Source organism: Hippopotamus amphibius, chromosome 8 (genome assembly GCF_030028045.1).
Source record: "Hippopotamus amphibius kiboko isolate mHipAmp2 chromosome 8, mHipAmp2.hap2, whole genome shotgun sequence".
NCBI lineage: Eukaryota > Metazoa > Chordata > Mammalia > Artiodactyla > Hippopotamidae > Hippopotamus > Hippopotamus amphibius.
The window spans coordinates 21800178-21816263 of NC_080193.1; the positions used below are offsets into that span (position 1 = coordinate 21800178).

A 16086-nucleotide genomic window follows, 5' to 3' on the forward strand; every position below is an offset into this window, starting at 1 on the left:
ACGCACAGGCCACTAGTAGACATTTAAAGCAAAGGGTGGGGTGGCAGGACTTCACGGGTAGCACAGTGGTTAAGAATCCGCCTACCAATGCAGGGGATATGGGTTTGATCCCTGGTCCAGGAAGATCCCACATGCCACAGAGCAACTAAGCCCATGTGCCACAACTACTGAGCCTGTGCTCTAGAGCCCGCGAGCCACAACTGCTGAGCCTGCGTGCTGCAACTAACTACTGAAGCCTGCAAGCAACTAGAGCCCGTGCTCCGCAACAAGAGAAGCCACTGAAATGAGAAGCCCGCACACTGCAATGAAGAGTAGCCCCTGCCCGCAGCAACTAGAGAAAGCCCGTGTGCAGCAATGAAGACCCAACAGAGCCTAATTAAGTAATTAATTTGTTTAAAAAAGAGTTGGGTGGCAATCCGAGTCTTTGAAAGGTCCCCTGGGCTGCTGGCTGGAACAGTGTCCCACCAAACTTTCCACGAGGACGAAAACGTTCTCTTTTTTCACTGTCCATCCCATCAGACAGTCACTAGGCACATGTGGGTAGGGATCACTTGAAATGTGGCCAAGTGCAAGTAAGGCAGTGCCTTTCTAATTTGATTTCATTCACTGATTTCAATTTATTAATTTTTTTTTTGCCATGCCGAGCAGTATGCGGGATCTTAGTTCCCCGACCAGGGATGGAACCCACGCCCCCTGTGGTGGAAGCGCAGTCTTAACCACTGGACCACCAGGGAAGTCCCCGATTTCAACTGAAACAGCCACACGAGGCCAGCAGTGACCTCACTGGATAGTCTGGGAAACGGATGGTACACAAGGCGGCAGTGATGCAAGAGGAGGGCCAACTGGAGGGGCCTGGACCACGAGGCGGCGGGGGAATGGAAGAGAGGAAGGAGGTGGGAGTTAACTTGGAGGCAGGGCGCACAGGGCTGCTAGGGCCCCGGATGAGGGTCGGCAGAGGGAAACTGAGCTGACCTCCAAGTGTCCAAATTGAGCATGTGAGGTGGCGGCATCTTGGGACTGGCACACAACTGGAAAACGCTGACGATGCCAGAGGGTGGTATGCCAGCACCAGTGGCCACACCCAAGCCCAGAGCTGCACACCGCGGAAAGAGATTTCACGGAACCATCAGGCAGTGGCCAGCTTCCTTCCCTCCCCGGAGGGGGTGAAATGAAAGGTCCTCCCCACGAAGCCTCATTCTCAAGCTACCTATCGTGGCCTGGGAGGCAGAACGATGCCCTTCCAAAGATGTCCGCGTCCTAACTGTCCAATCCCCGGGACCTGTGAATAAGTTAGGTTGCTCAGCAAAAAGAATTAGGCCGCAGGAGGAATGAAGGCTGATAATCAGCTTAAAATAGGAACAGTGGCCTAGATTAGCCCGATGGAGTCTCCAGGGTGCTTAGAACTGGACAAGGGAAGCAGAAAAGAGCGTCAGAAAAAGAGATGTGACCACAGGAAGGGGACCAGAGAGCTGTGATGTTGCTGGTTTTGGAGATGGAGGAAGGGAACCCTGAGCAAGGACTTCCAGGGGCCTCTAGAAGCTGGAAAAGGCAAGAAAACGAAGTCTCCCCTCCTGCCTCCAGCCTGCCGACACCTGGATCTTAGCCTGGAGAGGCCTGTGTTGGACTTCTGAACTACAGGACTGCTGAAGATGATAAATTTGTGCTGTTTTAGGCCACCAGGTTTGTGGGAATTTATTATGACAACAATTGATATACACGGCATGTTTTTTTTTCAAGTTATCTTTCTGCTGCCCTCTTTATCTCCGGCCTAATGGGATTATCGAGAGTACAGAGGCCAGGAATTAAACACACAGATAAGCCCCACATCACGGGCCACACCATCCCGCCCTCCGGTCGTGGGGAGGACACATACTGAACCTGCAGGTGCTGACGTTCTGGATTCCGGACTCCCGGCAGGGGCAGAAGCCTTCATTGGGTGGGTAGACAGACCCGTTGGCAAACAAGGTGCTGGGAGCCACGAAGCGAAAGGTGGGGATGCCTTCAAACACTCCCTGCTCCTTGTAGACGAGCTTCATGGACCTGCGGGGACAGACGATGGAGGATGACACCCCAGAACCTGTGGTGGCTGGAACCTGGGGGACCCGAGTCGAGCCACACCCCACAGGCACGGCCACTCCCCCAGGTCCCAGCAGCCACCATCTCTCACCTGGCGAATTGCAACAACCTCCTTATAGGTCTTCCTGCCCCCCGACCCCAGCCCCCCGCCTACACCAATCCATTCTCCACAAGCAGAGCTTTAAGACACGAACAAAATATATCAGGACCCCACTCAAAACTGCAATTGCTTCCAGTCTAATCTAGAATGAGATCTGACGTCCTCACCATGGCCCACAAGCTTCCACAGGGTCCGGCCCCTGCCTGCCGTGTGCTGCGCCCCCCAGGCCTCCTGGCTATTCCTGCAACATGGTCCCCCTCTGCCCCAGGGCCTTTGTATCTGCTGCTCCCTGTGCCTGGAATGTTCCTCCCTCACATCCCCACATCAGACTTCAGTTCTTCACTCAGGTCGTGCTTGGCTGTCACCTCCTCAGGCAGCAGCACTGTCCGACACCCTATTCACCCTCCTTCTGCTCACCCTGCCATAGTTCTCAAAGGCACTTCTAAACTTGAACGTGGGCTATGGGTCAGAACCGCCCCACTCATGCTGTCCACGGGGGCCACTCAGCACACGTGGTCTTAGGGCCCTGGAAACGGGGCCAGTCCAAGTCGGGATGTGGCTGTCAGTGTCAAATGCACTCCAGATTTCTACAGCTTGATACCCACCCAAAATGGAAAACATCTCTTCAATATTTTTTTCGTTTTTCTTTTTCTTTTTTTTTTTTTTTTTTTTTTGCTGCACTGTGCGGTATGTGGAACTTCCCTCCGACCAGGGATCAAACCCGTACCCCCTGTATTGCAAGCGCAAGTCTCAACCACTGGACCACCAGGGAAGTCCATCTTCAAGATTTTACACTTGTTAACACATTGTGCAATGATACCATTTTGGATCTCTTGGGTCCAATAAAACATCATCATAATTAATTTCACGTATTTCTCTCTACTTGAGCACGGCCACTGGAAAATTTAAAATCGCGGACGGGACTGACATTATACGTTGATTGGAGAGCACCGGCCTAGACAATAGTATTACATCAATGCTAAACATCCTCATTTTGGTGATGTGGTTACGTAAGAAAATGTCCTTTGTTTTAGAAAACACCCACTGAAGTATTCAAGTGTCCAGCGTGCTCTCAAAGGGTCCAGGAAAAATATACACAGAGAGAGAGAGAAGTGTGGAATGAGGATAAAGCAGATGGGGCAAAAGAAACAACCGGGGAAGCTGGGGAAGGGAATGCAGAGAAAGTTGCACATTTTTACAATGTTCCTCTAGGCTGAAATTCCTCATGTTAAGAAGTGAACACATGCAGAACAAAAGCGCCTCCGCTCTCTGACATTCCCCTGCAGGTGTGTGGGCCTGCGTCCCCCGCCAGGACACAACTCCCAGGGAACAGGGACCTGGCCCATCTCGTCTTTTCCGGGACCCCAGCGCCTGGCGCAGACAGGGCTCCGTTGGGGTTTGCTGGAGAGGGGGGTGAGTCGGAATTCACATCAGTGAAATCCCAAGCAAGAGACGTTTTCCAGAGTGGCCTGATCAGAGGAGCTGAGGACAAGGGAGAACCCAAAGAAGGGCTCTAGGAGCCACTGTCTCTTCTCAGCCCTCAGCCGGGGCCACTGGAATCATTCAGCCCCGAGCTGACCTCCGACGCTGCTGCTGTGGAGAGCAAAGGGGCTGCAGGAGAGGCACCCAGACGTCTCAGCATTCAATCGGAATTTAGGGCAGCCGGGCAGACACCACAGGGAGCCCACTGCTTGCCTTCTTCCAGGGCCCCCTGCAACCTTGCCCATTTCCTGCCCATCTCCACCACCAAGCCCCAACAACCACCAGCAGCCTCTCTGGGCTTTGCAAAAGCACCAGCAGTTGCAGTTTGGCTCTTCCTGGTGCGACCAAAGAGAATTCACGATGGCACCAAGGGCCAGTGGATACACAGAGAGCCAAGCGCTTTGCAAGTTCACGCCACAAGCCACCTGATTTGGCTCTGAGCATCTGTGAAGCAGATTTCCCAGGAGGCCCAGAATGTCCCAGGTCAGGGCAATTACCGGCAGGCCTCGGGGCTGTAGAATTCCAGCGAGGATTCAGGAGTCATAAATGGTGCCCACATCTGTCCAGAAGTCCCGTTAATCATGTTACACTGATCGGAATGCCAGAAGTTGACCTGTGGGGAAGTAAGGCCTCCTAAAGAAATGCTCTTGGGCACTGCCCACCTGACTTGGAGCTGTGACTTCACAGGCCATGTGCCCCGGGGGGATGTCACCATCCAACCGACAGAAGGCAGTCCCCTCGGAGAGACGGCCTGGGGTAAGGAGAGCAGGCTGTGTAGAGAGACTGTGGACTCCAGCTCCCCACTCCCTAACCGTGGATTCCTGAATGTGTGACTTTGCTGGGGACTCAGTGACTTCCTCTGTAAAATGGACCTGTCACTCACATCCCCAAGGAGCGCAGTGAGCAGGGGACACTGAGCTCCTCACCTCTCAGAGAGGAAGTCAGCAGGCACTTCCTAAAAACAGATCGAGCTAGAAGGTAGCCCAGTAAGTAAAATATTTAAAATCATAGTGGTGGCTACCAGCTCTCAAAACAATAGTTGCCTCTGGGGAGTGAGGCCTGGATGGAAAAAAACAGACTTCTCACTTTCTACCGCTCTGCCCTAGGAGAAGGTTTTTAAGCATGTGTACATTTATATATATATATATATATATATTGGCCACACCTCGCAGCATTCAGTATCTTAGTTCTGAGACCAGGGATCGAACCCGGGGTCCCCTGCAGTGGAAGCGTGGAGTCTTAACCACTGGACCGCCAGGGAAGTCCTAGTTGAGCCTTAAACAGAGGTAAAATCCCCGACTCTGAGAGCATCTCCCCCATGGATGCAACCTCCTCCTGTTTTTTGTTTGTTTGTTTTTGTAATTGGAGCATAGTTGATTAACAATGTTGTGTTAGTTTCAGGTGTACAGCAAAGTGATTCAGTTATACATATACGTGTATTTATTCTATTCAAATTCTTTTCCCATTTAGATTATTACAGAATATTGAGCAGCATTCCCTGTGCTATACAGTAGGGTTTTTGTTGGTTTGTTTGTTTTATTTTGGCTGCGTTGGGTCTTCGTTGCTGGGCACAGGCTTTCTCTATTTGCGGAGAGCAGGTTCTACTCTGTTGCTGTGCGTGGGCTTCTCATTACGGTGGCTTCTCTTGTTGCCGCGCATGGGCTCTAGGGGCGAAGGCTTCAGTAGTTGTGGCACGTGGGCTCAATAGCTGTGGCTCTTGGGCTCTAGAGCGCAGGCTCAGTAGTTGTGGCACACGGGCTTAGTTGCTCCGCGGCATGTGGAACCTTCCCGGACCAGGGCTCGAACCCATGTCCCCTGCCTTGGCAGGCGGATTCTTAACCACTGCGCCACCAGGGAAGTCCTACAGTAAGTTCTTGTTGGTTATCTACTTTATACACAGCAGTGTGTACATGTCAATCCCAAATCCTGTTTTAAGAGGAAGAGGGTGCACTGGGCAGCTGGCCCTGGTGGCCCCCGCCAGCCCCACCCGCCCTCGCGCAAGACAGCCGGCACCTCTTGCCTTCACCTTGCTGAGCCCGTTCCACTTGTCCACGAGGTGGATCCTGCTGAAGTTTTTGACTCCTGTGAACACAGTGAAGAGCCCGGAATCGGAGTTGTTGAGCTGCAGACAACGGCAGAGAATGACATCTTTAAGCCCCAGGATGGAGGCAAAGGACCCGGGACCAGTACTCAGGCGCGCCCACTTAGCTACAGGCTGCTCCCCCTTCACCCGGGGGACAGGGGCCTCGTTATCTTGTTCACCGCTGCATTCCCAGCACCTGGGGGTCAGGAGGAGGAGGACTTGGGGGCCTTCTAGGAGGGACACTCCCCTGACAACAGCATCCGTCCTAGAAAGAGTCCCACCTTCCCTTCCGGACTGCAGGAGAGTCTGGTTCTCCTTCCTGGTGAATGGTAGGGTCACCCCATCCCTCTCCCCAAATGAAAATAAAGCACAGCCACGTGACCTCTTTGATCAATGAAAACGATCAATGAGAAAGGAGAGAAGCGGTGTGTCACCTCCACGTGGGAGCTTTAAGAGCCGGTGCATGCAAATTTCACTGTGCTCTCCGTCACTGCTACAGAAACCAGGGAAGTGTGTGTCCAGCTGGGGCCTCCTTAGCCTGGGTCCCTAATGACCACAAAGAGTAGAGGCCCCCCAGTCACTACCCCCAATACCAGATCAGCAGAGCCCAAAAAAGGAGGTTGAGGCTGGAACAACTCAGAGGGCTGGTTACAATCTGTGGTTGAGGGAGCCAAGGTCAGGGATTGGAGGTCAAGCATCTGACTACCTCAGATCATGAGTCAGGTTCCCAATCACTGACCCTACTAGGTTACCAGGAGTCAAGACTAAGAAAACAGGAGGCAACTCAGAGCAACGCTACAGTTGACATTTGTGGCCTGCCTCCCCAGCAGCTATTCCTTTTTCTTCCGGCACCAACCTCCAATCATCTAAGCTCAGCTGCAAGCACATCGTTTGAGCCTGGATCAAGCTGCACCTGCATCCATCCCTAGATTTCTCAGTTATATGAACCAATAAATTCTCCATTTTGCTTAAGCCAGTTTGAGTTAGGTTTTCTGTCATTTACAAACAACAGCTCCTGGGCCCCCAGTCAGCTCCAAAAGCAAGCTGGTAACTGGCTTCCAGGCTGTGTCAACGGAGGACAAGACAGAGGCCCTGAACTTCTCACTGGGCCACACTTACCTCAGCGAATAACCCGAACTTGCCCTTGAAGGGGAATGCGTTTGGGAAGTACTTGTTGATGAGGCTGATGAGGGGGTCCTCATAGCCCCACATGATATCTCTGACAGTGCGGTTCATGAAGGCCCGTTCACCAAGGGTGCTGAATGCCAAGGTCATGAGCAGCTTCAGGCCAATGGGCCCATTCTCCATCATCATCGCCGCACTCTGCAGAGCCAGGGGACACCATGGCTTAGAGGCCAGACAGAGCTGGTCTGTCCTCCCTGAACTTCAAGCCAGGCTTCAAGGCACAGCCCATCCAGGGAAATGTTCAGGCCTAGAAGGGTCCCTGCTACGGACATGAGGGACGTCTGGGGCATGCAGAACCATTCCCTGCTCCTTTAGTACCAGGACCACCTGTGCTCTTGGGTTCAGGCCAAGTTAACTCCACCCCCAGCCCCCAGAGGCAGGCATGTGGCTTAGGCCTGGCCAATCAGAAACATTCCTCTCTCTGGCTACGGTGACTTGTTTGGGAATGTGTATGCAGCCCAATCAGAGCCAACAAGCCACAAGCAGCCGGTTGGCTGGGGCTATGGGGTAGAGTGGGAAAGTGCCTGTGGCTGTCCTTGAACATGGCGTGTGCTAGTGGGAAAGTGCCTGTGGCTGTCCTTGAACGTGGGGTTTGCAAGGCTGTAGCCACCCTGAGGGGCAGGTTTGCCAGAGCATGGAACCAACACAGATCCGGACAACCTCGTTTGCACTCTGAATCAAGCTGCTCCTGAAACCAGACCAACTCCTGCCCTTTCAGTACCGTGAGCCCTTTTCGCTTATGCCAATTTAGAGCACCTTTTACTGTCATCTTGTAACCAAAAGAACCTTCATGGAGACTCTACTCCACTTCCTCAGGCTCTCCCTTCAAAACTCCAAGAGCCCCAAGCACCTGTTCTACCCAATATCTAGCTGCTTAGAATATGGGTGAATTTATTGTCTAATTTTTGCTTGTCTCTAGACATACTGTCTTGGCATTTATTTTTTAAAGGCACCTCATCCAAAAGCTAATCTCCACCTGTAGAAAAGGGAACAGAGATAGCATTTCCTAAAACATAGGGGCCTGATTCCATGGGAACTCACAAGGGTCTCCTTAACCTTATGATTTTTTAAAGGTAATAAATAGATGTTTTTTAAAAAATCATAAAAGGATATAAAGTGAAAGTCCCTCTCCAACCCCTGACCCTCCTCTTTCTAATTCTTCTCCCCGAAGGCAAACCACTGCTCTGGGTTCTTGAGCATTCTGGCAGAGAGAACCTATACCAGAAGCCAGCAAACTATGGCCTGTGGGCTAAAGCCAGCCCAGGACCTGCTTCTGCACAGTCCGGGAGCTAAGAATGTTTTCTTACACTTTCAAATGCTTGGAAGGAAAACAAAAGAAGACTACTCTGAAAAAACATGAAAGTTATATGAAACTCACATTTCAGGATCCATGAAATAGTTCTATTGGAATATAGCCATGCCCACTCATTTATGTTTTTGCCTTGGGCTGCTTTTGTGCTACACTGGCAGAACAGCTGCAACACAGAACATCTAGCCCTCGGAGCCTAAAATATCTACTATCTGGACTTTTACAGAAAAAGCCCACCCTGGTCTAGGCATGTAAAAGCACAAGTGTGTAAGTGGGTGTGTGCATGCAAGTATTTCTCCTTTAGAAATAATAAGTAGCAGGCTTCCCTAGTGGCGCAGTGGTTAAGAATCCACCTGCCAATGCAGGGGACACGGGTTTGATCCCTTGTCTGGGAAGATCCCACATGCCCTGGAGCAACGAAGCCCGCGAGCCACAACTACTGAGCCCACTTGATGCAACTACTGAAGCCCCCGTGCCTAGAACCCGTGCTCCGCATCAAGAGAAGCCACCACCATGAGAAGCCCACGCACCACAATGAAGAGTAGCCCCTGCCCTACGCAACTACAGAAAGCCCACTCACAGCAATGAATACCCAGTGCAGCCAATAAATAAAAAATAAACAAAATAAAATTAAAATTAAATAAAAAGTTAAACCTTTAAAAAAAAAAGAAGAAAGAATAAGTAGGGGCACCGTGTGTGTGTGGGGGGCACCATGCTTTCCCCCAGTTAGATATACGAAGCGATTGCTCCATGACACCCCTGCAGCCCTGCCTCCTTTAGCCGGCTGTATACTAGTCCACTGCCTGCCCGCAGTAGATTATCACAACATAACTCCACATCACACACATGCAGGTTGTTTCTAGATGTCTGCTCTGAAAATGCTGCTGAAATAAATATCCTTGAGAACAAACATCTTCGCCCACAGGTGTTATTTTGTTAAGAGGACAAATTTCTACCTGTGAGATTTCTGAAGTCAAAGACACATGCAATTTATACTGAAAATCACTCTCGGGACTTCCCTGGTGACACAGTGGTTAAGACTCTGCGTTCCCAATGCAGGGCGCCTGGGAACTAGATCCCACATGCATGCCACAACTAAGGAGCCCTCGAGTGGCAACTAAGGAGCCCGCCTGCCACAACAAAGACCTGGCAAAATCCAAAAAAAAAAAAAAAAATCACTATCTTTGAACAGCTCATACTGGTTCTGTTCCTAGCAACAGTATCTGTTTCCACAAATGCTCCTAAGCCCTGGGCGTTATCACACAGTCCTTGCCAACCTGATTGGTGGCGGAAATGACTTCACTGCCAAAACATGCACATCTAACTCTGAGGGAGGCAGCTGCAAGGCTTTGGGCCACATCTATCCAAGCTTCTGTCCTGTCCACCCAATGGACTCACCAGGTGCATTCATGTGTGATCCTGGCTCCAGGGCCAGGCCCAGAGCAAATGCCTGATGACCCTCAACTGGGTGGACAGAGGACTGAATGGACGGCTGAGTGCCACAGAGGGCAGACTCAGAGCCCAAACTTCGTAGGTCCGAAACCCTAATCTGCTACTCACTAGCTGAGTGACCTTAGGTAAGTCACCTAACCTCTCTGTTCTTCAGTTTTCCTCCTCTACAAACGGAGAAAATAATAGTACCTCATGACCATGGGATTGCTGACAAGTGAACAAGGTGATGAGGTAAAGCCTTAAACACAAGTGCTAACACGTAGCGTCTGCAGGCCTGAGACTGCTCTCTCTGGAAAGGCCTGCTGACTAGGTTGGCCGGCGTCTGAGATCCTGGTTTTAGGAGGGCTCCTGCCACCCCCTAACTGGTGAGAGGGACTCACTGCGCCTGGACTGTACCAATGTGGTTTACTCAGACAACCTGCTTTCCTGGAATTTGGGTCCGTGCCAGGCAGAGGGCGCCTACGTGACCAGCCCCCAGTAAACACCGTGCGTGCTGAGCCTCTAGTGGGCATTCCCGGTAGAGGACACCCACGTGTGTTGTCACAAGTCACCGCTGCAGGAATGAAACGTGTCCTGTGTGACTCTCCCTGGGAGAGGGCTCTGGAAGCCTGTGTCTGGGCTCCACCCCACACGCCCTTTCCCTCTGCTGATTCTGTTCTGTCTCCTTCCACTCTAGCAAACCACAGTCAAGAGCAGGACCGTATCTGCGGGGTCCCGTGAGCCCTCCTAGTGAGTCAGTGAACCTGGGGGTGGTCTTGGGGGCCCCAACACACACGGAGGGCAGGCCAGCGACTTCCATGACTCTCACCCACAGAGAACGGACGCCCAGCCCACAACCTCCCTCCAAACACCGCAGATCATGACACGGACCCCCACTCAGCCCCCCCACCTCTAGTACCCCCTTTTGGAGATTTTAGATTTTGTAGATTGAAAAGGAAAAGACCATGACTTTTCCTTTCAGGAAAACCAGGAGTCACCCCGGGAGCCACTGGCTGTGCGCTCAAGGGACTGCCCGGTGCAGGGGGCAGAGAGACAGAGGGGGGCACCTCACCAAGACGAGGATGTTGGGCATGAAGATGTAGTCGCTCTCCAGGCCTTGGGACTTTTCGGGCTGGAACTGGAAGCTTCGGTACTCGAGGAACGACACCGTGTCATTGTTGTTGAAGGTGATGTTGTCCTTGTGCCTGAACTCCCTGTGGGTGAGGAAGCCGGTGGGTCAGCTGCCCGGTGCCCGGGGGCCCTCGGATGTCTGTGCGCTGAGCCTGGCCAGCTCCCCTTCGTCTGGCCTCCCAATGCCCGCCCACTGCGGGACACGGCGCCAAAGCCTCTGTAAGCAAATCCCAACACGCCCCCCACCCCCACCCCGGCTAAGCGGCCACTGTCCCTCTTCAGCCTCCTCCTGGGCATCCCTTCTTTTCCCAGGGAGGGGGTGAAAATGGTGGCTGGGAATATGTACTCTGAAGACACAGGATTGGGGCTCGAATCCTGTCTCCTTCACCTAACTACCGAGCCTCAGTGTTCCCACCTATAAAACGGGAGTAATGGGACTTCCCTGGTGGTCCAGCGGTTAAGACTCCACGCTTCCACTGCAGGGGACGCGGGTTTCATCCCTGGTCAGGGAACTAAGATCCCACATGCCTCGGGGTGAGGCCAAAAAAATAAAATAAAATGGGAGTCATAACAAGACCTACTCATCAGGTCTCTACTTGTGAGGATTAAGTGAGTTAATGCACGTCAAGCAATTAAAACGGTTGCCAGATGCATAGAAAACATTATCTATCAGCTGCAAGTGTTATTGCTGTTATGCTGCCATTATTCTCTCTTGCTCTGCAAACGATTCTCCACAGAGCATCCAGAAGAATCCTTGAAAGGGGAAATCAGATCACGTCATCCTCTCATCCACAATCCTCCTTTGCACACAGGATAAAATCCAGCTCCTACGGTGGCCTCCAGAGTCCTCATCATCCAGGCCCGTCCAATTTTCGGGCCTCCTCTCTCTCACTTTCTGCCTCACTCCTAACATGCCAACCACACAGGCCCCCTCCCTTCCTGGACCACCAGGATGTTCCTACCTCAGGGCCTTTGCACTTGCTGCTCCCTCTGTCCAAGATGCACTTCCCCCAGATCCTCACATAGCAGTGCCCCTTTCTCACCATCCGGGTCTAGGGAAGTGTCCCCCTTTGCAGAGGTCCTCCCTGACCTCCAGTTAGACCAACCCCCACCAAGCCTTGCCTCCAGCACTCTCCATGGCTTCACCCGTTTTCTTTTCAACACACCTATACTGCCTGGTTTTACCTTATTTGTCCGCTTGTTTATTCTCTCCCCATCAGAATGTCAGCTCTGTGAGGCAGGGGCTTCTGTCTGCCTTTAACAGTGATCTGGGAGACTTCCCTGGTGGTCCAGTGGCTAAGACTCCATGCTCCCAACGCAGGGGGCCCAGGTTCCATCCCTGGTCAGGGAACTAGATCTCACATGCTGCAACTAACACCTGGTGCGGCCAAATTAATAAATAAATATTTAACAAAACAAAACAGTGAACTCGCACAGTGCCTGGCACACAGGAGGCACTCAATAAACACTTACGGAATGAAGGAGTAAGTAGGAACTTTGGCAAACCAGGCTCAGCTCTGACATAGAAGCCTTTCATGGACAAGCTAAGCTGAGAGCGCAGTTTCCTGAGGGTAGAATGGGCACAGCCAGAAATTGGGTCTCGTATTCAGACAGCCGTCCCTGTCTCTTGGAAAACTGCTCCGGCCAATCCAATGAGCCCAGTAGCCACTGGAGACCTGCACCCTCCCAAAGAAAACTGTCAAACAATGAGACTGCAGCAGCCATGGTCATAATGAAATGCAGCAGGACCCTGTGGGGCCCTCCTGGGTACAAATCCTTTCCGTGCCCCCCATTTCTTGTTTGCAGGAAATAGGCTTCCTTCAGCCTCCATGACCTTCCCTGAGTTCCAACGGGCAGGCTCAGACAGGTGCTAATCAGGGAAGGGAGGGGATGCAGAGACAAGGGAGGAGCAGCCAAGACGCAATAGTGCAGCCTTGGGTTAGGGTCCTGGTTCCCCCTCAAGGGATGCACACAACAATATCTGAGTTCTTCTGCAGGAACTCAGGCCTCCCACCCTGGTAGAGGATGGTAACTTCAGGCTGAGCTCAAGATTCCTGGGACACTGTCCTGTTATCTCACCAGCAACCAGTGGGAAGAAAGTCTGCACACAGTGGGAGGTGATGAAGGCTCTGACCCCCTCCCCGAATGGTTCTCCCTTTAAAAAATTTCAAGGTCGAGCAGAATCTTCGGAGTTGGTTTTTGGACACAAGTCCGCCTTCTCCCCAGGCTGCCGGCCTTCTGAATAAAGCAACCTTTCCTTTCCAACCAACGCTTGCCTTTATTTATTTATTTATTTATTTTTAACTTTTTGGCCACACCACACGGCCCGTGGGACTTCAGTTCCCCAACCAGGGGTCAAACCTGCACCCCCTGCACTGAAAGTGCTGAGTCTTCGCCACTGGACCACCGGGGAAATCCCATCACTTGCCTTTTGAGTGGCAAGCAGCTGAACTCAGGTAAAGATAATGTGTTAACAACTAACATTTACTGAGTGCTTACTGTATGCCAGGCACTGTGCTGGGCTTCCCGCTAACCATCTCATCCAATCCTCATAACCACCCCACAGTGGGAACTGTCCCCCCATTTAACAGACGGGGTCAGAGAGCTGCTAAGTGGCAAAGCCAGGCAATCGCACTCCAAGTCTGAAGAGCTAGAACACTGGATTAGAAGAAGCAGATTGACCTTGAACAAGTGCCTCTACTGCGAGGGGCCTTGGTTTCCTCATCTGTAAGACGGGGTGATGACCTGAGTCCGGGCCCAGCCCCCTTCATCCTCACCTGTACACGTAGGGCCCACGTTCCCGCACCTGCGGCTTCTGACCCTGCAGGATCTCACTGGGGTTGGTGATGTCGAAAAAGTAGACGGAGAGGTAGAAGGGGACAGGGATCTCCTTCCACATGTTGAAGGACAGGCTGTTGGGGTCAATGCGCACATTCTGTAGGGGACGAGACAAACGGGCCCGTGAGGAGGAGGGCCAGGGCCCCAGCCCACCCATCCACCCTACCACACGGCTCCAGAAGAGCTGCCTGGTGCCAGCCTGCACCTCAGACTCCACAGGGACATTGGGAAAGGGGAGGTGGGAAAGCTGTTGACATATGCTGCTCTGGAGTTGACATAAGTAACATTAACAGGTAACATTATTTGTATGTGTTATTTTTTAAATGTGTTTTCATAACAACAGCCTGATTGGGGAGCAGGAGGTGGCCACAGCACATAGCACCCAGCGGGAAGTGAGTTCCATGTGCCAAATGCATCATTCATTCATTCACTCATTCATTCAACACACATATTTTTAATTGAAGCATAGTTGATTTACAATGTTTCAGGTGTACAGCAAAATGATCCAGTTATATATGTATTCTTTTCCAGATTCTTTTCCACTATGTTATTATAAGATATTGGCTATAGTTTCCTGTGCTACACGGTAGGTCCCTGTTGTTTATTTTATATATAGCAGTGTGTATATGTTAATCCCAAATTCCTAGTTTATCCCTCCCCCTCTTTCCCCTTTGGTAGCCATAAGTTTGTTTTCTATGTGTGTCAACACACATTTATTGAGCACCTACTACATGCCAGACCCTCTGCTAAGAGCTGGGGATAGGAGAGCAAACAAGACAGACCCAGATCACCAACTTCATGGGGCTTTTATTCTGGTAGAGGAAAGGCAGGTTTTCAACAATTAGGCTAAAACATGCTATGTGACAGGGTGTACTGAAACCACAGCAGGGATTGCAATTTTAAACAGAGGAGTCAGGCAGGTGAAATGTAAGGAAAAACAAAAGACAAAAAACTAGACCAAAATTAAAAACTAAAGGCACTACAGGGAACACATGGATTTGGTGATGGTGGTGGTGGGTAACTCCATGTAGCAGCCATAGCCCATGCAAAGGCCCTGAGGCAGGGAGGAGCTGAGACAGAGCATTCGGGGACAGTAAAGGCCAGTGTGGCTGGAGCAGAGCCCATGAGGGGGAGAGCAGAAGGAGATGAGAACAAAAGCAATTTTCCACAAAAAGCCAGAAATGCAGATACTTATATGAACTATAAAATCTCCATATTTATAAAGCTTGGCCAAAACCTGATTTCCTTAAAAGGCAGAAGGAAACAGATCTGAAGCCCACTCGGCAAGTCTGTCTGACAGATACACTGGCCTCTAATCCCTGTTTTGCTCCTCAGCTCTGAACTCCCTGCCCCAGTGACACAGGAGGTCCCCACCATGCCACACACCCTGCCCCCACTCAACCTGACTCAGCCCGTCAGACAGACACTCGATGTTGCAAAACCAGGTGTCTGGGGCAGTTTGCATCACCCTATCCCTTCTTTGAACGTGTCCTTCCAGGATAAGAGAAGCCACCCCCACTGTCCACAAACAGACTGTCCCAGAACCAGTGGGCCGCGGCTCTCAAGGAGGCAGAAGGCCGGAGCAGGTGGGTCAGGCCCGAGCCCATGTCCCCAACCAGCAGACTCTGGGAAGGAGTGGATTTGGAGGCAGTCAGACCCGAGGACCACTCAGGCAAGTCGGTCAGCCCCGAACCTCAGTTTTCCCGTCTGTGCAATGGGGCAAGCGACTCTCTAGCCTCAGCTGTGCCTCATTTGACCTACATGGCATTTAAACAAAGAAAAGTTGAACTCATTGCCAAGAACAAAAAACTGGGAGATTTCACAGAAAATGTGGACTTGAGGGTTCTCTTGAAAATATCAGGAGATCAGAGATGTGCCGTCAGGTGTAACAATCCTTTATTGATGAACACATCTTCCTACCAGCTACGGCAGTCACAAAGATCACATTTATAACCTGAGCATCCAGTACGTGCAAACAAAGGTGACTAGTAAACATGGTTCATACAAAGCAACAAAAAAGAGCATTTCCCTGCTGGAGAGGATGTGGAGAAAAGGGAACCCTCCCACACAGTTGGTGGGAATGTAAATTGGTGCAGCCACTATGGAGAACAGCATGGAGGTTCCTCAAAACACGAAAAATAGAGTTTCCATACGATCCTACAATCCCACTCCTGGGCATATATCTGGAGAAAACTCCAGTTCAAAAACATACATGCACCCCAATGTTCACTGCAGCACTATTCACAATGGCCAAGACATGGAAGCAACCTAAATGTCCATCAACAGAGGAATGGATAAAGCAGATGTGGTACATGTGTACCATGGAATATGACTCAACCATAAAAAGAATGAAATAATGCCATTTGCAGCAACATGGATGCAACTAGATCATACTAAGTGAAGTAAGTCAGACAAAGAAAAATATCATATGACATCACTTATAGGTGGAAT

General features: G+C 51.2%; 1 protein-coding gene across 3 annotated transcripts in view; it reads right to left on the reverse strand.

Annotated features, from left to right (window-relative positions):
* SCARB1 (scavenger receptor class B member 1) overlaps window positions 1-16086 on the reverse strand; it is an 88619-nt gene that overhangs the window by 24178 nt on the left and 48355 nt on the right. For 2 of the 3 annotated variants that reach the window (XM_057745268.1, XM_057745267.1), the window contains exons 2-7: window positions 13575-13732; window positions 10739-10880; window positions 6861-7064; window positions 5685-5780; window positions 4156-4271; window positions 1874-2040 (exon numbers count right to left, since the gene is read on the reverse strand). In XM_057745268.1, coding sequence (XP_057601251.1) covers window positions 1874-2040; window positions 4156-4271; window positions 5685-5780; window positions 6861-7064; window positions 10739-10880; window positions 13575-13732 — 883 coding nt within the window. Of the gene's footprint in view, window positions 1-1873; window positions 2041-4155; window positions 4272-5684; window positions 5781-6860; window positions 7065-10738; window positions 10881-11212; window positions 11347-13574; window positions 13733-16086 lie in introns of those variants that run through there. The other variant, XM_057745269.1, reaches the window with a different exon arrangement.